The sequence below is a fragment of the Dicentrarchus labrax genome, unplaced genomic scaffold, assembly GCF_905237075.1.
Source record: "Dicentrarchus labrax unplaced genomic scaffold, dlabrax2021, whole genome shotgun sequence".
Classification (NCBI taxonomy): domain Eukaryota; kingdom Metazoa; phylum Chordata; class Actinopteri; family Moronidae; genus Dicentrarchus; species Dicentrarchus labrax.
In genome coordinates this window covers 22617543-22637639 of record NW_026136704.1, presented here as the reverse complement: position 1 = coordinate 22637639, position 20097 = coordinate 22617543, and the positions used below count along the sequence as shown (strand labels likewise).

The 20097-nt window shown below is 39.3% G+C and overlaps 2 protein-coding genes across 2 annotated transcripts; both read left to right on the top strand.

Annotated features, from left to right (window-relative positions):
• The first annotated feature begins 466 nt into the window (after positions 1-466).
• LOC127362038 (uncharacterized) lies at positions 467-13360 on the top strand. Its single transcript, XM_051397299.1, has 16 exons — positions 467-908; positions 1429-1723; positions 1829-2118; positions 2253-2548; positions 3262-3467; positions 3605-3826; positions 5342-5465; positions 5546-6439; positions 7971-8283; positions 8786-9080; positions 9181-9470; positions 9751-10046; positions 10644-10849; positions 10953-11174; positions 12023-12146; positions 12226-13360. Exons 1-16 carry the CDS (start codon positions 598-600, stop codon positions 13128-13130), a joined length of 5289 nt encoding a protein of 1762 aa, XP_051253259.1. The 5' UTR covers positions 467-597; the 3' UTR covers positions 13131-13360.
• An 83-nt stretch (positions 13361-13443) lies between these two features.
• Positions 13444-18608, top strand: LOC127361895 (extracellular calcium-sensing receptor-like). Its single transcript, XM_051396973.1, has 8 exons — positions 13444-14312; positions 14595-14889; positions 14982-15271; positions 15574-15869; positions 16444-16649; positions 16785-17006; positions 17276-17399; positions 17479-18608. The coding sequence occupies exons 1-8, from the start codon at positions 14020-14022 to the stop codon at positions 18390-18392; spliced, it is 2640 nt and encodes an 879-aa protein (XP_051252933.1). The 5' UTR covers positions 13444-14019; the 3' UTR covers positions 18393-18608.
• Positions 18609-20097: the final 1489 nt, after the last annotated feature.

Below are 20097 nucleotides of genomic sequence, written 5' to 3'. Positions count from 1 at the left end.
AACAGCAACTGTAGTGCATGGGAAACTGGCCATCCAAACTGGCAGAAAAAATGGAAAAGTTCTGAAAAAATAGCTTCCCCTTTACATTCGTCTTTTTCATCTAAGAGCAATTTCAGCAATGAGACTGGTTTCTTTTCATCTTAGCACCCTTGGTTTCCTTTGAGCATAACATTTATCTTACCATTTTCCTCTTTTTATCAGACTTAATAAAGAGAACCAGTTGATAACAGAGCAGCGGAACTTTAAAATGAAATTCACAGTTTTGTAATAGCATAATATTATTATTATTATTATTATTATTATTATTATTATTATTATTATTATTATTATATATGGATATTATGTTCAAATAGATCATACTGAAACAATGTGATTTACACAAATGTGGTTTATTTAGAATGGAAAGGAGCAATGCATTAAAGATGTGAATTTGTTACGCTTAACTGTAATAGAAAAAAAGTCAACCAAAGACAATTAAGTATCCTCCCTCTGATGTACAGTAAGCTGACGTACAACAGAAGGAGGGAAGCATTTGTTTGAAAATCTATATAAACTTAAAAACACACATATATATGCCAATACGCAGACACTTGAGGGATGGAGATCTCAGCTTTCTTTATTTGCCTGATCCTGTCTCTGGGTTTGTGTGAGCTGAACTCAGCTCTTGCCTTGAACAAATCTGATAATGGTCTGAAACAAAGGTCTGGGCTTACAGAGGATAGGACTGTTGCTGGGGTCAGCATTGAGTCCTCATCAGTGAAATGTAAGCTCCAGGGTACTGCACGTCTACCTGCATTCTCAATGGATGGTGACTACGTTATTGGGGGTGTTTTCTCCATCCACAGCTACATGCACACAGTGAAGCATAACTACACCACCATGCCTGAGCCAATAAGGTGCACAGGGAGGTTAGTAAGAGGGAGAACAGGTGGATATGAGGATGTTAGACTGCGTGGGGATATAGATGTTTTGATTTGTATGATGTGCTTAAATCATGTTGCAAAGCTTTTATGAAGTATTGAAAAGTTTATAATTTCTGAAAATATAGGTGTTGTATAGGGGTTTTTAAAAACAGTTTTATAAATATTTAACAGGATGAAAACTGTTAAAATTTCGATTGTTGACTATGTTTAATATGTTCATTCAGAATTTTGGATTGATATCTAATCCAGTGTTTTGAATTTGGTAACTGTGTGAAGTATTAAATATGTTAAATATGTGAATTATTAATTCTGGACTGATATCTAATCCTGCCTTTTGGATTGTGTGCAACTATGATGTATGTTTGGTTGACAGATGCAATGCAGCTTTCAGTTATTGTCCAAAACTATGGATTGCAGTTCTGCTTTATTGTGTGTTTTCTGTTAAAACTGTGAACTGTTCTTATCATGTATATATTTCAAGAGTGACATGAATGTCTGTGTGCAGCATCAAATCCCGTGAACTGCGCTTCTCACGTGCAATGGTCTTTGCCATCGAGGAGATTAACAACAGCACACAGCTGCTGCCGGGCATCAAACTCGGTTATCAGATCCATGACTCGTGTGCCTCAGTGTCCCTGGTGGTGCATTTGGCATTCCAGCTTGCAAATGGCCTGGACCCGGTGTTTTACACTGCTGACAACTGCTCTCAATCTGGTATGGTGATGGCTATCGTTGGTGAGTCTGGGTCCACGCCATCCATCAGCATGTCACGCGTAATCGGGTCCTTTAACATTCCCCAAGTAAATATTCTGAATTTCTGACAAACTTTGTCTTTTTATATTAGCCAATGCTAATAACATAAATAAATAAATAAATTAAATAATAACACTTTTGTTTCCTTTCAGGTGAGCCACTTTGCCACTTGTGCATGCCTGTCTAATAAGCAGCAGTACCCGAGTTTCTTCAGAACAATCCCTAGTGACCAGTTCCAGGCTGACGCACTGGCCAAGCTGGTAAAACGCTTTGGCTGGACTTGGATAGGTGCTGTCCGGTCAGATTCAGACTATGGCAATAATGGCATGGCATCTTTCCTGGACGCAGCACAGAAGGAGGGGATCTGTGTGGAATACTCTGTATCTTTCTATCGGACCCACCCACGTAGCAGGATCCAGAGAGTGGCTGATGTTATCCGCAGGTTTCTACATCACTGATTTTGCTGTTGTTCACTCTGTTAACACTGACCTTCGCACACAAAACCAGAAACCATGTTTCATCAAATATACCTATAATTATATTGGTATTATAAAATGCACTACAATGTCTTTACAGGTCAACAGCTATGGTTGTTGTGGCATTTACAGCCTCTGGAGACATGAGGATCCTGCTGGAGGAGCTGTCACGCGAGCCTTCTCCACCTCGCCAGTGGATAGGCAGTGAGTCCTGGGTAACAGACCCAGACATGCTGGGGTTCAGCTTCTGTGCTGGAGCTATCGGATTTGGTATTCAGCAATCTGTCATCCCAGGTCTGAGAGAATTCTTGCTGGATCTCTCTCCCTCGAAAGTGGCTGCCTCTCCACTGCTTACTGAGTTCTGGGAGGGTGCATTCAACTGCAGGCTGGGAAAAAGTGAGAAGGTTTTGCTGATCTTCACAGGCCCTTGCGGTTGGGTTGTTTTGTTGATTCTCTATTTGAGTGGAGCTTCCTGTGTTAAATATTCAGCAGGTACTTTAAGATCAAACCCTAGATTTTTATTAAGAGGGAAGTCTATTGATATTGGACAAAAAAAAAAAAAAAAAACGAGGAGATGATGTGGAAGTAAGGTTCATCTCTCTATATAATTTCAGTTGATGACCTTTCAGGTCAAGTTTTGTCCCTCGGCTGTCTTTCAAAAATATTTAGTTTGGACTTGCCTGCAACCATTTCACATTACTCACACTGAAGCCCTGAACACAAGCACACAGAATATACACAGTCTCCAGGCCATCAATCTAAAAAAAGATGTAAAAATGTTCTTCCTAGTATGCAACAGGTCTATTAGGTGATTGTATTGTCAGTGTTAATAAAAATAAATGATAAATTGTGTTAATTTGGCATGAATATATGAAATTGAAATTGATGAAATTGGAATTAAATTACCTACATAAAGGTAAAAACAAAACAAATCAAGCCAGACATTAATGAGAGAAAAAGAAGAAAAAGAGGCTGTTAAAAAGATAATTGATGGAGCATGTATGACAAACAGTACTTCTGTTAAGTAATGTAAAATAAGCATATTAACATTAATGGTATCAAACTGTTATTGCAACAAGGCACGTCCCTCTGTCTCTGTGTGTTTTTAGGTGCCTCCATAGATGAGAATGTGTGTAATGGATCTGAAGACATACGAACGCTCCAGAGCCCGTACACTGACACATCTCAACTCCGAATCACTAACATGGTGTACAAGGCTGTTTATGCAATAGCACATGCCATTCATAATGCAGTGTGTCAGGACACAAATTCTACAATTCAGTGTGACAAATTCTCTAGGACAGAAGCAAAACAGGTCAATCAAAATTAAAATGGGAACATCCCAATGCTACTTTCTTTCATTATAATGTACCTTTTATGAAATGTAATACTCAATTGATTTCACATTTTCCTCCCTCTCCCTCTCTGTCTTCCTTTACTTTATCCCCACAGGTTCTTACTCAGCTAAAGAAAGTACATTTTTCCCAAAATGGTTATGATGTGTCATTTGATGCCAACGGGGATCCTGTGGCCACATACGAGCTGGTGAACTGGCAAAAAAGTAATAGTGGCAGCATTGAGATGGTAACAGTAGGGTACTATGATGCATCACTGCCGGTGGGCCAGGAGTTCCGTATCAACAAGAACCTCACCTGGGTGGAGGGTGGTACAAAAGTAAGGAGCCGCAAAGTTACAATTTAACATATTCAAACAAAAAAAAAAACTGATTAAAAAAGCAGATATTATTTGCTTGTTTAGTTAAATATAATTGCACAGAAAAAGTAGCGCACAGCATAATAATCAAAATGAAATATATCTATATCGTGATATATACATTGAGCAGCCCCATTAGCAACAAACTGTAATGCACTATGTGTTCTGACACCTTTCTATCAGAAACAGCATTAACTTTTTCAGCAATTTAGTAGTTTGTCTGTTGGATCAGACCACACGGGCCAGACTCCGCTCCCCACATGCATCAATGAGCCATGGACACCCATGACGCTGGTTCACCACTTTTCAGCCCCTAGGCCACTTTTGATCGGTACTGACCACTGCAAACCGGGAACACCCCACAAGAGCTGCAGTTTTGGAGATGCTCTGACCCAGTTGTCCAGACATCACAATTTGGCTCTTGTCAAAGTCAGTCAAATCTTTACGCTGCCCATTCTGACAAATTGACTTTGTGGAAAAAAATGGCCATTTGCTGTCTAATATATCCCACCCACTGACAGGTGCCATGATAACCAGATAATCAGTGTTATTCACTTCCCCTGTCAGTGTATATACAGAGAGACAAACTATATTCAGATATTTTTATCTAAATGTATGCATATATGCACATGATATTTGCAAAGCATACCTGAATAATGTGCAATGTGTATTATACATTAAAATGATATATAGTGTGTATAGTATGTAAATGCTGTGTATATGTATACATTTGAATAAGTAGGATGATAAACCTGAGTTAAAGATATGATGAATAGTGAAAAACTGTAGCTGTTGTGTTTAAACCAATGAAAAAACAGTACTAAATGATGTCATGCTAGAGTCGGCCATTGTATTGAAGGAACTGCGGTAGCGCTCCTTCTTCTTGCGCTGTGGGCATGTCAGTCTGTTGCCCAAGGAGCTGCTTAAGGCCCCCAAAGTCTCATGCAGGGGGTGGGAGATGTTGTTCATGATTAATGTCAGCTTGGTTAATATCCTTATATTTTTGGTCCCTATTCCCCCTGTCCATACTGCCTATGAAGAGATCAATTCTGCAGTGTAAGATGTGTGGGACAGAAACTACAGTCCTCATTATGTGCAAAAATCGCATACAATATTGAGTCAGAGATAATATGAGACTTCAGCAGTCTGAGATTCATACTAAAAAGAATAACTTTGACTAACTTGACTCAAACTGCAGAAACATCATTGTAGCTTCACCTGAACATTAGAAGGCATTCTTACACAAAAGAATACTGCATTAATTGTTTTCTCCAGCAGTTACACTGAAATGGTTTTAGGAGGGGATTTCTTCATGGCCAGTATGTACAAGAGGAATGATTACAATGATGAATACAAATTTCAGTACAAATATTAAGCCAGAATTATAACAAAAGAAGAACTGTGAAGCTATCCTTTAGCACTAAGAGCTACATAACATGCCAGAATATGTGTGAGTTCTTTGTACCTATGTGCCAGGTGCCTGTGTCAGTGTGCAGTAACAGCTGTCGTCCAGGAACTCGTAAAGTGCTGCAGAAAGGAAAACCCATCTGCTGTTATGACTGTATACCATGTCCTGAGGGAGAGATAAGCAATGTTACAGGTACTTTACTTATTTCTAATGTATATATACAACACCAAATACATGACTGCTAAAAGTCCTTTTTGATTTATTTATTTCAGATTCCCCTGATTGTTTCCCTTGCCTCAAGGAGTTCTGGCCTAATGCAGAGAGAGACACTTGTTTCCCCAAGCCTGTAGAGTTTCTTTCCTTTGACGAGGTCCTAGGAATCATCCTGGCTGCATTCTCTGTTGGTGGTGCCTGTCTTGCCATTATAACAGCGGCTGTGTTTTTTCATCACAGAACATCCCCGATTGTCAGGGCCAACAACTCTGAACTGAGCTTCCTGCTGCTTTTCTCCCAGACTCTGTGTTTCTTATGTTCATTAACTTTCATTGGAGCACCCTCTGAGTGGTCCTGCATGCTGCGCCACACAGCGTTTGGGATCACCTTTGTCCTCTGCATCTCTTGCGTTCTCGGAAAAACTATAGTAGTGTTAATGGCCTTCAAAGCCACACTCCCAGGTAGTAATGTTATGAAATGGTTTGGTCCTCCACAGCAAAGAATGACTGTAGTGTCTTTCACATTCATTCAAGTTTTAATATGTATTATTTGGTTGGTAGTCAGTCCCCCTTTTCCAATGAAAAACCTAACTGTATACAAGGAGAGAATCATCCTGGAGTGTGCATTAGGTTCAGCTATTGGGTTCTGGGCTGTACTCGGGTACATAGGCCTACTTGCTGCCTTTTGCTTAGTGTTAGCTGTCCTAGCCCGGAAACTACCTGATAATTTTAATGAAGCCAAGCTTATCACATTCAGCATGCTGATATTCTGTGCAGTCTGGATCACCTTTATCCCAGCGTATGTCAGCTCTCCTGGGAAATTTACAGTGGCTGTAGAGATATTTGCCATTCTGGCCTCTAGTTTTGGACTAATACTGTGTATATTTGCTCCAAAGTGTTTCATCATATTGTTTAAACCAGAGAAGAACACAAAGAAACATTTAATGAACAAAAATTAATCCAAAGACATCTGAGGTTTGAAATTATTTAAGATGGCAATAGAGCTTATGCTGTGCACATTCAACACTGCCTTTATCTAGCTGATTAGGTATATACATATTATTTACAAATGACATACATTGTATATTTTCTAAACTTTGAATGTCTTTTTAATATGTTATAATATTATTTTACAAATAATGTTTCATTATGTTCTAAATAAAGTCAAAATTCTTGACAGAAGTACTGACTTCTGTCATGACATTCTAATAAAACCATTGCTATTTGAAGAATCATTTTTCTATAGAAATTTTAAAATAAGTTTGTTAAAACTGCAAGAGTGGGCTATGTTATGGCATATTACATAGAGTATAACAAAAAGAAAAGCAGCTTATATTGCCATGAATGTTTTGCAACAATGTTTGCAAACTCTTGTGCTGCCATGTCACCAGAATACATTTTCATAAATGAACTACAGCAACTGCAAAACACTGGAGGATGTCAGGTTCAACTGTTCAACTTTGCAACAACAAAACTTGTGTAATTCCTGTCATGCCCTCTGCCTCCTCCTTGCCAGGAATCTCTCTCTGTCTGTCTGTCTGTCTGTCTGTCTGTCTGTCTGTCTGCGTGTGCTTGATTACAAGAGTGGGATCTGGTATGTAGGTGCCAAGTGGCCAGGTGCTAATTATCCTCAATCAACTGCTCTTTATATACCAGGCTTCAAGTTCACCACACCACCAGATCAAACTCTCAGACACTCAGTTAGTCTCATTAAAGCACATGTCTTTTAAGTGAGTGAATAAGGTCAAGAGGACATCATTAATGTCTGCAGTTAATTGACTGGATGATTTACTTGATTCCTTTTCCAATGTTCTTACTTTGTTATGTCACAGATAAGTGAGATACTATCAGTTCAACTGCATATTTGCCCTGAAAGTGAGCATACATGTGGATAAAGGCCACTCGCACAGCACAAATGGTAATAATGATGAAATCGGCCTGACTGAGGTTTTCATGTTTGTTGCATGTGACTGTCTACACCCCACCCCAACCTAAATATAGGAGCTGGTAAAGACAGGGACTGCAGTACATGGGAAATTGGCCATCCAATTTCAGAGAAAAATGCAGAAAAATAGCTATCCCAATGAAACTGGTCTGTCTTCATCATAAAGCAGCCCTGGGTTTCCTTTGAGCATAACATTTATCTTAACATTTTCCTCTTTTTGTTAGACGCGATGAACTAGTTGATGACAGAGCATCTGAACTTTAAAAGAAAATTTTACAATTTTGTTATAGCAGTATTTTACTGGAAATTATTTTAATTTATTCAATTCTGATTTATTTAGAATGTAAACAAACATTGCATCATCATCGACAAGATATGCATTTGTTAGGCTTAACTGTAATAGGGAAAAAAAGTTAAAGACCATTGGATAAGGGCATCCTCATGCTGGTGTACAGAAAGATGACGTACAACAGAAGGAGGGAAGATTTTCTCTGAAAATCTATAAACATGAAAACACAAGCTGACACACAGACACTTGAGGGATGGAGATCTCAGCTCTCTTTATTGGCCTGATCTTGTCTCTTGGTTTGTGTGAGCTGAACTCAGCTCTTGCCTTGAACAAATCTGATAATGATCTAAAACAAGGGGCTGGGTTTACAGAGGATAGAACTGTTGCTGGGTTCAGCACTGAGGCCTCATCAGTGAAATGTAAGCTCCAGGGTACCGCTCTTCAACCTGCATTCTCAATGGATGGTGACTACGTTATTGGGGGTGTTTTCTCCATACACAACTACATGCACACAGTGAAGCACAACTACACCACCATGCCTGAGCCACTTAAGTGTGCAGGGAGGTTAGTAAGAGGGAGAAAGAGGTGGATAAGAGGATTTTACACTGTGTGGGGATATAAATGTTTTGATTTGTATGATGAGCTTACAATTGTGTTGCAAAGCTTTTGTCTAGAATTTAAAACTAAAACATTGTACATATGTCAAATCAGTATACAGCCTTTTTAAATGATGGGTATTATATTAAAAAAAGAGAGAATACAGTGTGACTATTTGAAAAGTTAGCACTTTATGTTTCTTAACTGAAAATGTAGGTATGTAGGTAACAGATTTAGTTGACTCTTGAATATGTGAATTATTAATTCTGGACTGATATCTAATCCTGCCTTTTGGATTGTGTGCAACTATGATGTATGTTTGGTTCGCAGATACAGACAGCACTGCAGCTATCAGTTATTTTCCATATCTGTGGATTGCAGTTCTCATTTATTGTGTGTTTTCGCTTAAAATTGTGAATTGTCCTTATCATGTGTAAATTTAAACAGTGACATGAGTGTCTGTGTGCAGCATTGACTCCCGTGAAGTGCGCTTCTCACGTGCAATGATCTTTGCCATTGAGGAGATCAACAACAGCACAAAGCTGCTGCCGGGCATCAAACTCGGTTATCAGATCCACGACTCATGCGCATCAGTGTCCCTTGCTGTGCATGTGGCATTTCAGCTTTCAAATGGACTGGACCCAGTGTTTTACACTGGCGACAACTGCTCTCAATCTGGTATGGTGATGGCTATTGTCGCTGAGTCTGGGTCCACGCCATCCATCAGCATATCACGCATCATCGGGTCCTTTAACATTCCCCAAGTAAATATTTAGAATTTCTGGGAAACTATGCGTTTTAATATGAAGCAATTTCAATGTGTTGTCTGTCCCATTAATGAATAATAGTGTTGTTTTCCTTCAGGTGAGCCACTTTGCCACTTGTGCATGTCTGTCCGATAAGCAGCAGTTCCCAACTTTCTTCAGAACAATCCCTAGTGACCAGTTCCAGGCTGATGCACTGGCCAAGCTTGTAAAACACTTTGGCTGGACTTGGATAGGTGCTGTCCATTCAGATTCAGACTATGGCAATAATGGCATGGCATCTTTCTTAAACGCAGCACAGAAGTTGGGGATCTGCATCGAATACTCTGTATCTTTCTATCGGACCCACCCACGTAACAGGATCCAGAGAGTGGCTGATGTTATCCGCAGGTTTCTACATCATTGATAGTGCTTTTGTTCCCTGTGTTAACACTGACCCTCTGTACACAAAACTATTAACAATGTTTAGTTTAATATAAGATAAAGTTTATTTTATTATATTTGTGGCAAATTAGCAATTTATCATTTTTAATGTTTATCTCTTCCATATTGCTGATACTGTAATAAAATAGAAGTCCTATACTGTACATCGCACACACCAAAATCATGTTTCTTGTGCTAATTATTTTAACTCTTGCACTCTTATACTAACACTGTATTGTCTCTCCAGGTCAACAGCTATGGTTGTTGTGGCATTTACAGCCTCTGGAGACATGGGTATTCTGCTGGAGGAGCTGTCACAAGAGCCTTCTCCACCTCGCCAGTGGATAGGCAGTGAGGCCTGGGTAACTGACCCAAACATGCTGAGGTTCAGCTTCTGTACTGGAGCCATCGGATTTGGCATTCAGCGATCTGTCATCCCAGGTCTGAGAGAATTCCTGCTGGATCTCCCTCCCTCTAAAGTGGCTGCCTCTCCACTGCTTACTGAGTTCTGGGAGGATGCATTCAACTGCAGGCTGGGAAAAAGTGAGAAAGTTGTGCTTCTTTTAAACATAGTTGACATTCACAGGTCATTGTGGGTGTGTTTGTTGATACTGTTGAATAGTTAGCATTAAAAATCAAAAATAATTTTACTTGATGACCTTTCAGGTGAAGTTTTGTCCCGCGGTCGTCTCACAATACTCACACTGAAGCCCTGGACACAAGCACACAGAATATAGACAGTCTCCAGGCCACCAAGCTAAATAAAAGTGTAAAATATAATTACAAGCATTTATCAGTAACAGTAGCCTCTATGTAGGTCTAATTAGGTAATTGTATTGTCAGTGATTTGAGATAATAAAAATTATAATTACAGTATAAATTCAGTTGGTGATTAATGGAAAGTTGTGGACTTCTTTGCATTTTATAAATGGGATGTTCGGATGGAAAACCCTACATAAATGTCAAAAGAAAAAAAATTCGAACTGGCAAGATTAAAAGATAACAGATAATGGGATGTTTAAATAAACAGTACTTGTGTGTTTTAAAAATAAATTAGATTTATAATTTTCTACAATAAATTCAATGCAATATAAAAATTATGGCTAAAGAAACACCTGCCTATGTTTCTGTGTCTTTCAGGTGCAGCCACAGATGAGAGTGTGTGTGATGGATCTGAAGACATACGGACTCTCCAGAGCCCATACACTGACACATCTCAACTTCGAATCACTAACATGGTGTACAAGGCTGTTTATGCAATAGCACATGCCATTCATAATGCAGTGTGTCAGGATGCAAATTCTACAACTCAGTGTGACAAAATCAACAGGATAGAGTCAAAACAGGTTAGCTGAAATAAATAACGGGACATCCCCAATGCTTTTTTCACAAATATTCATTTGATTTCACATTTTCCTCTCTCTCCCTGACTTTACGTCATCCTCACAGGTTCTTACTCAGCTAAAGAAAGTAAATTTTTCCCAAAATGGTTATGATGTGTCATTTGATGCCAATGGGGATCCTGTGGCCACATACGAACTAGTGAACTGGCAAAAAAGTGAGAGTGGCGGCGTTGATTTGGTGACAGTAGGGTACTATGATGAATCACTGCCAGTGGGCCAGGAGTTCCGTATCAACAAGAACCTCACCTGGATGGAGGGTGGTACACAAGTAAGGAGCCAAAAGCAATAATATAACATATTCTGGACTATATGGGTAATGGGACAGACACAACAAACAGTGTTCATTTGTGTCATGATGGTTTTGAAGAGTCTGTGGTAGCACTCCTTCTTCTTGCACTGTGTGTGTAGAAGTCGGTTGCTCAAGGAGCTGCTTAATGCCCCCACAGTCTCATGTTGATGGTGAAACTGTGGGGGATAACATCCTCTTCTCATCCCACCTCCTCTATGGAGTCTAGCAGCAGTCCAGGAAACTCTTCATCAGTTTGAGTTTTTTTTGTTCCCTCTCCATGCGTCTGCCTCCCCAGCAGACTACTGTGTAGAGGTGATCTCAAAGGGTATGATGTGTGTTTGTGATTTTGGTACCTGTTGCCCCTGTCCATACTGCCTGAAAAAGATCAATTTATAATACTATCCCAGTCTAAGAGATGTGGGACAAAATCTAGAGCAGTGTAGCATTTAGGAGGATCCATTGGCACAACTGGAATATAATATGCATAACTATGTTTATATTAGTGTAAAATTACCTCAAAATAAGAACCTTTATGATTTTATTTCTTTAGGATGAGCCTTTAATATTTACAGATGCCACAGGCCGCTTTCCAAGGAGGCCACCATGCTGAACCGCCAGAATGGACAAACACTGGCTGTAGATGCAGCCGTTTGCATTTTATGAGCATTTTGCAGCAACGATAGATTCTCCTTTGAGCTTAGAAGGGGATGCCACTAAATCCTACACACTGGACCTGAAAGTCAGACCTGAGAAAATGTGAACCTATCCTTTAATCCTAAATTTGGCATAGTAGACGTGAAAATGTGTGAGTTTGTACCTGTGTCCAGGTGCCTGTATCAGTGTGCAGTAACAGCTGTCCTCCAGGAACTCGTAAAGTGCTGCAGAAAGGAAAACCCATTTGCTGTTATGACTGTATACCGTGTCCTGAGGGAGAGATTAGCAATACTACAGGTAATTAATTTGTTCTTATGTATATCTATAACATCATATATATAACTGCTAAAAGTCCTTTTTGATGTATTTATTTCAGATTCTCCTGATTGTTTCCCTTGCCCCAAGGAGTTCTGGCCTAACGCAGAGAGAGACACTTGTTTCCCCAAGCCTGTAGAGTTTCTTTCCTTTGACGAGGTCCTAGGAATCATCCTGGCTGCATTCTCTGTTGGTGGTGCCTGTCTTGCCATTATAACAGCGGCTGTGTTCTTTCGTCACAGAACATCCCCGATTGTCAGGGCCAACAACTCTGAACTGAGCTTCCTGCTGCTCTTCTCCCTGACTCTGTGTTTCTTATGTTCATTAACTTTCATTGGAGCACCCTCTGAGTGGTCCTGCATGCTTCGCCACACAGCGTTTGGGATCACCTTTGTCCTCTGCATCTCTTGTGTTCTTGGAAAAACTATAGTAGTGTTAATGGCCTTCAAAGCCACACTCCCAGGTAGTAATGTTATGAAATGGTTTGGTCCTCCACAGCAAAGAATGACTGTAGTGTCTTTCACATTCATTCAAGTTTTAATATGTACTATTTGGTTGGTTGTTAGTCCCCCTTTTCCAATGAAAAACCTAACTGTATACAAGGAGAGAATCATCCTGGAGTGTGCATTAGGTTCAGCTATTGGGTTCTGGGCTGTACTCGGGTACATAGGCCTACTTGCTGCCTTTTGCTTAGTGCTAGCTGTCCTAGCCCGGAAACTACCTGATAATTTTAATGAAGCCAAGCTTATCACATTCAGCATGCTGATATTCTGTGCAGTCTGGATCACCTTTATCCCAGCGTATGTCAGCTCTCCTGGGAAATTTACAGTGGCTGTAGAGATATTTGCCATTCTGGCCTCTAGTTTTGGACTAATACTGTGTATATTTGCTCCGAAGTGTTTCATCATATTGTTTAAGCCAGAGAAAAATACCAAGAAACATCTAATGAACAAAAATGAATCCTAAAACATCTAGTTTGAAAATAGTTCATTTATAACATTAAATATAGAACCTATGCTATGCACATCCAATACAGACATCTAGCTGAAGTTTTTATATATTATACATTTTCTACATTTCAATGTAACTATAAAGGATACACTATAAAACTATGAACTATGTCATTTTAATATGTTATAGTATTATTTTACAAATAATGTTTCAACATGTCATAAAGTTAAAATTCTAAACACAAATACCAAGTTCTGTCTTTTTTTCATTCTGATAAAGTCATTGCTATTTAAAGAATATTTTTGTTTGATTAAAAAACACTTTAAATTGTGAAAATGCAAGTTTGACACAGAAAGATTTATGTTATGACATATTGGCTTCAACTCACTGCCTGGTTGTACATTCAACTACTCAGAAGGGGTGTGCATCTCTCCTATCTAAGTCTCTCCTATCTAAGTCAATACATGGGCTACCATATGATTAAGGGATACTGTATTTCAGTATGGAACAGTTTGGTTTGATTTTGATGCAATCTCATACAGTTCTTAACCTCTGTCTAATGTAGACATTAATTCTAAATTAAAATAAGCCAGTTCTATAAAGGTTATATTGCTCTCGTTCAAATACATATATTTTATAAAATACCAGGGAATAACAAGTGTTTTTTTTTCCTTTATGGCATTGTACTTTTCTTTATTCTATTTAAATAAAATGGAAACAAATAATGCATCAAAGATGGGCATTTGTTAGGCTTAACTGTAATAGAAACAGTTAATCAAAGACCATTGGATAAGGGTATCCTACCTTTGATGTAAGCTGACGTACAACATAGGGAGGGAAGCTTTCATAAACTCTATATAAACATTTAAACACACATCCATATGCCAACATAGACACTTGAGGGATGGAGATCTCTGTTCTTTTAATTGGCTTGATGCTGTCTCTGGGTTTACGTGAGCTGAATTCAGCTCTTGATGGTCTGAAACAAGGGGCTGGGCTTACTGAGGATAGAACTGTTGCTGGGATCAGCAGTGAGTCCTCATCAGTGAAATGTAAGCTCCAGGGTACAGCTCGTCTACCTGCATTCTCAATGGATGGTGACTACGTTATTGGGGGTGTTTTCTCCATACACAACTACATGCAAACAGTGAAGCATAACTACACCATCATGCCTGAGCAACTAAAGTGCACAGGGAGGTTAGTAAGAGGGATACGTGGTTGGTAAGAGGATGTTAGACCGTGTGGGGTTGGAAATGTTTTGAAAGGAATGATGAGCTTAAATCATGTTGCCAAGCATTTGTGTAGTATTGAAAACTTAAAAAAACAGTAAATGGCCATATATAATTTTGGACTGATATCTAATCCTGTGTTTTGAATTTTTGGTGGATTGCAATTCTTAATTTATTGTGTGTTTTCTGTTAAAATTGTGAATTGTCCCTCTCGTGTTAATTTAACAGTAACATGAGTGTCTGTGTGCAGCATTGACTCCCGTGAATTGCGCTTCTCACGTGCAATGATCTTTGCCATCGAGGAGATTAACAACAGCACAGAGCTGCTGCCAGGAATTCAACTTGGTTATCAGATCCATGACTCGTGTGCCTCAGTGTCCCTGGCGATGCATGTGACGTTCCAGCTTTCAAATGGCCTGGACCCGGTGTTTTACACTGGTGACAACTGCTCTCAATCTGGTATGGTGATGGCTATTGTCGGTGAGTCTGGGTCCACGCCATCCATCAGCATGTCGCGCATCATTGGGTCCTTTAACATTCCTCAAGTAAATATTATGACTTTTATGCCAAACTATGGCCAGTGGTCTTTTTTTTTTTTTTTTTACTGTCCTGTTAAATAATAACACTTTTCCTTTAGGTGAGCCACTTTGCCACTTGTGCATGCCTGTCTAATAAGCAGCAGTACCCAAGTTTCTTCAGAACAATCCCTAGTGACCAGTTCCAGGCTGATGCGCTGGCCAAGCTGATAAAACACTTTGGCTGGACTTGGATAGGTGCTGTCCGGTCGGATTCAGATTATGGCAATAATGGCATGGCGTCTTTCCTGGAGGCAGCACAGAAGGAGGGGATCTGTGTGGAATACTCTGTATCTTTCCATCGAACCCACCCACGTAGCAGGATCCAGAGAGTGGCTGATGTTATCCGCAGGTTTCTACATCACTGACTTTGCTTTATTGTTCCCTGCACTGACACTGACCTTCTGCATACAAAACCACAAACATATATAGTCAAATATAAGCTAGAAAATATGACACTTTGAAAATCTATCTTTTTTTCATTATGTTTACCTTTCTCATATTTATTATTATTGATTTTATAAAAATAGAGCGTGAACAAATTCAACCCATTAAAGAAGTATTCCTTATGTTTGTTTGTGTTAGCCATCTTTGTACCTTTAAAACGTGAATTTAATTTTTACAGTAATATAATGCACTATCATGTCTCTTCAGGTCGACAGCTATAGTTGTTGTTGCATTTGTAGCCTCTGGAGACATGAAGATCCTGCTCAAGGAGATATTGCAAGAGTCTTTTCCACCTCGCCAGTGGATAGGCAGTGAATCCTGGGTAACCAACCCTGACATGCTGAAGTTCAGCTTCTGTGCTGGAGCCATTGGATTTGGCATTCAGCAATCTGTCATCCCAGGTCTGAGAGAATTCTTGCTCGATCTCTCTCCCTCTAAAGTGGCTGCCTCTCCAGTGCTTACTGAGTTCTGGGAGGGTGCATTCAACTGCAGGCTGGGAAAAAGTAAGAACAGTGCACAAGAAGAGTTTTATCATAGTTTACATTAACAGTTGCATCCTTGTGGTTGTGTTGTTTTTTTTCATTGTCTGTTTGACAGATGGCTGCTTTAAGATTAACCCCAGTTTACTGCTGAGAAGGAAATTTATTGATCTTAAAGAAAGACTCACTCAAATAATCTTTCAGTTCAAATTTAGGCCCTTGCTGCCTTTGAAAAGATTTTATATGAACTTGGCTGAAGTGGTTTTACAATAACAACACAAGTCTATCCTAACACAATCACACAGCCTTCATACAGTTTCCTTTATATAGTATATGTTTAATTAGGCTATTATACTGACAGTGATTTATTATCAACATATTAAAATAAGTCAAGTCAGTTGGGCCTGACACAAACTAAAACAGCTGGTTCATTTAAATAAATGATGGCATGTAAGCTTTTTTCAATAAATTCAAACATTATAGATACACAAGTTTCTGCATGGTATGTATTCAGGGTTAAATAAATAAACAGAAAGCAAAAAGAGAAAAATAAAAAAATGCAAAAGAATCATAATGTAATATCATTGTGTATTGTTAGGTGCAGTCATAGACGTGAGTGTGTGTGATGGAACTGAAGACATACAGACGCTCCAGAGCCAGTACACTGACACATCTCAACTCCGAATCACTAACATGGTGTATAAGGCTGTTTATGCAATAGCACATGCCATTCATAATGCAGTGTGTCAGGACACAAATTCTACAATTCAGTGTGATAAATTCACCAGGATAGAAGCAAAACAGGTCAGTGAAAATGAAAAAGAGAACAACCCCAATGCAGATTTTTTGCTAAAGTGTACCCTTTTATGAAATTAAATGTTAATTTGAGTTCACATTTTCCTCTCTCTCTCTCTCACTGACATTATTTAATCCTCACAGGTTCTTCATCAGCTGAAGAAAGTAAATTTTTCACAAAATGGTTATGATGTGTCCTTTGATGCCAACGGGGATCCTGTGGCCACATATGAGCTGGTGAACTGGCAAAAAAGTGAGAGTGGCAGCATTGAGATGGTGACCGTAGGGTACTATGATGCATCACTGCCAGTGGGCCAGGAGTTCCGTATAAACAGGAACCTCACCTGGATGGAGGGTGGTACACAAGTAAGACACACAACACAAAAGCCTCATTTTAGCTTCAAGTGAACTTGAGAACACATTATGAGCACTCCTTTAGTTACATTGAATCAGCTTTAGGAAGAGATTTCTTCACAGCCAGTATAAACAAGAGGAATGGTTACAGGGGCCAAACATTTTAATACACGTATGTGAGTATTGTCTTAAGACAGACATGAAAAAATATGAACCTATCCTTTAATCCTAGGATATGCATAGCACACTTGAATATGTGTGAGTTTGTACCTATGTCCCAGGTGCCCGTATCAGTGTGCAGTGACAGCTGTTCTCCAGGAACTCGTAAAGTGTTGCAGAAAGGAAAACCCATCTGCTGTTATGACTGTATACCGTGTCCTGAGGGAGAGATTAGCAATACTACAGGTAATTTACTTTTTTCTGAAGCACAACTACAACACCAAATACATGACTGCTAAAAGGCTTTTTCATTTATTTATTTCAGATTCTCCTGATTGTTTCCCTTGCCCCAAGGAGTTCTGGCCTAATGCAGAGAGAGACACTTGTTTCCCCAAGCCTGTAGAGTTTCTTTCCTTTGACGAGGTCCTAGGAATCATCCTGGCTGCATTCTCTGTTGGTGGTGCCTGTCTTGCCATTATAACAGCGGCTGTGTTCTTTCGTCACAGAACATCCCCGATTGTCAGGGCCAACAACTCTGAACTGAGCTTCCTGCTGCTCTTCTCCCTGACTCTGTGTTTCTTATGTTCCTTAACTTTCATTGGAGCACCCTCTGAGTGGTCCTGCATGCTGCGCCACACAGCGTTTGGGATCACCTTTGTCCTCTGCATCTCTTGTGTTCTGGGAAAAACTATAGTAGTGTTAATGGCCTTCAAAGCCACACTCCCAGGTAGTAATGCTATGAAATGGTTTGGTCCTCCACAGCAAAGAATGACTGTAGTGTCTTTCACCTTCATTCAAGTTTTAATATGTACCATTTGGTTGGTTGTCAGTCCCCCTTTTCCAATAAAAAACCTAACCATATACAAGGAGAGAATCATCCTGGAGTGTGCATTAGGTTCAGCTATTGGGTTCTGGGCTGTACTCGGGTACATAGGCCTTCTGGCTGTGTTTTGCTTTGTGTTAGCTGTCCTAGCCCGGAAACTACCTGATAATTTTAATGAAGCCAAGCTTATCACATTCAGCATGCTGATATTCTGTGCAGTCTGGATCACCTTTATCCCAGCGTATGTCAGCTCTCCTGGGAAATTTACAGTGGCTGTAGAGATATTTGCCATATTGGCCTCTAGTTTTGGACTAATATTGTGTATATTTGCTCCGAAGTGTTTCATCATATTGTTTAAGCCAGAGAAAAATACCAAGAAACATCTAATGAACAAAAATCAGTCCAAAGACATCTGAGGTTTGGAAATAGTTTTAATGGCAACATATACTACAGAGCTCATGTTGTGCACATTCTATGTAGTCTCCATCTAATGTATTTAAATATATACATCATCCATTTTTTTTTTACGTTACTTATTTTTTTATTTTAACATCATTGATGTTTAAGAATATTTTTCCATCATGTGATGGATATAAATTGAATAAATAAAGTCACACTTCATCACAAAAGTGCTTGGTTTCCAGGGGTATTCATTTCAAGCAGGTTAGTAAACCCTTTCAAGAATCTTTGAATAATGCAATTTCACTAAAATACAGCACATAGTATTTGAAATCACTATCTGTTGAAAACTGGAAAAAGATATCACTTACAATGGTCAATTTGTATAAACCTAAAATCCACAAGACTGGAGGGGTCCCCACACAGGTCTTATACAAAAGAAACTGCTCCTCTTGACCGCTAGCCAGTGACAATGAAGAACGAAATTCAATTCCAAGGGTGGAGAGTCACAGAGGGTCCAGAGTCACATTAGGTAGCAGGAAACAAAGATAAGATGTTCCTTTATTGAGCCCTCATAGGATAAATTCAACTTAGGGAAAAAAAAAAGGAAATCTAATAAAATAAAAACAAAATATAACAAAAAACATAATAGAAATCTTGAATATCTAAAATATATACACTGTATACAATAAAGTTGAATATGGTCCAGATGGATAACTGGAATAGATAACCGTACATGTGCAACAGGGTATTGTGCAATACAAAAGATAAAACAACAGTTGTGCATAGCAGGTTAATGGTTAACAGTTCAGTCAGTGAAGGTGGGGGGTACTGGGTGCTGGGGTGTTGTGGAGTCTGATGGCTAATGGCAAAAATGATCCTCTGAAGCGCTTTGAGGCACGGGGCTGGATCAGTGTTCCGAACTGAAGCGAAGTCAGAGGTGCAGATGAACAGAAATGGTCAGAGGTACAGGTCCTTAGTGTGTGCCAGTGCAGCTCATCACCATGTCTGACAAGCAGCTGTGCAGCCTGACATACTGTGGTCTGTCGGTGAGGTAGTCAGAGTGTGAGTGGGGATACCTGAAGCGGTGGAGGGGGGTTTGTCATGAGTTGTCGAGTCAAACCTGTTGAAAAACTTGTTTAACTCGTTGGCACGTCCCTTTGACAGGCAGGGAGGACAATAGATAATAGACAATGGACAATTTCTACCTCCATTTGCACATCCATTTGCACTGTTTTACTTCCATTTGCACTCCACTCCATTTGCACTGTTTACTGTAGCTACTGTTAATTTAATATATATATATATATATATATATATATATATAATATTTTATATTTTATTTTATTTTTTATTTTATTCTTAAGGTTAGAGTTTTTAATTTTAGTTTAATGTATGTTTATGTATGTAATGTATGTTTTGTATTTTGTATGCTACTGGATACTTGAATTTCCCTCTGGAAAAATAAAGAATCTATCTATCTATCTATCTATCTATCTATCTATCTATCTATCTTGTCACCTCCATTGACATCTTCTTTTTGTTCAATAGGGCTTTGATGTCCCTGTTGATCCAGGGCTCCTTGTTGGGGAAGCAGCGATTTCTGTTGTTGGGGATAATGCTTTCCTTACAGAACCTAACAACACGCCTGTAAGTAGGCATAAGCTCTATCAGGCAGTGGTCAGATTTGCCAGGGTGGGAGGTAGGGCAGTAGTTCTGTAA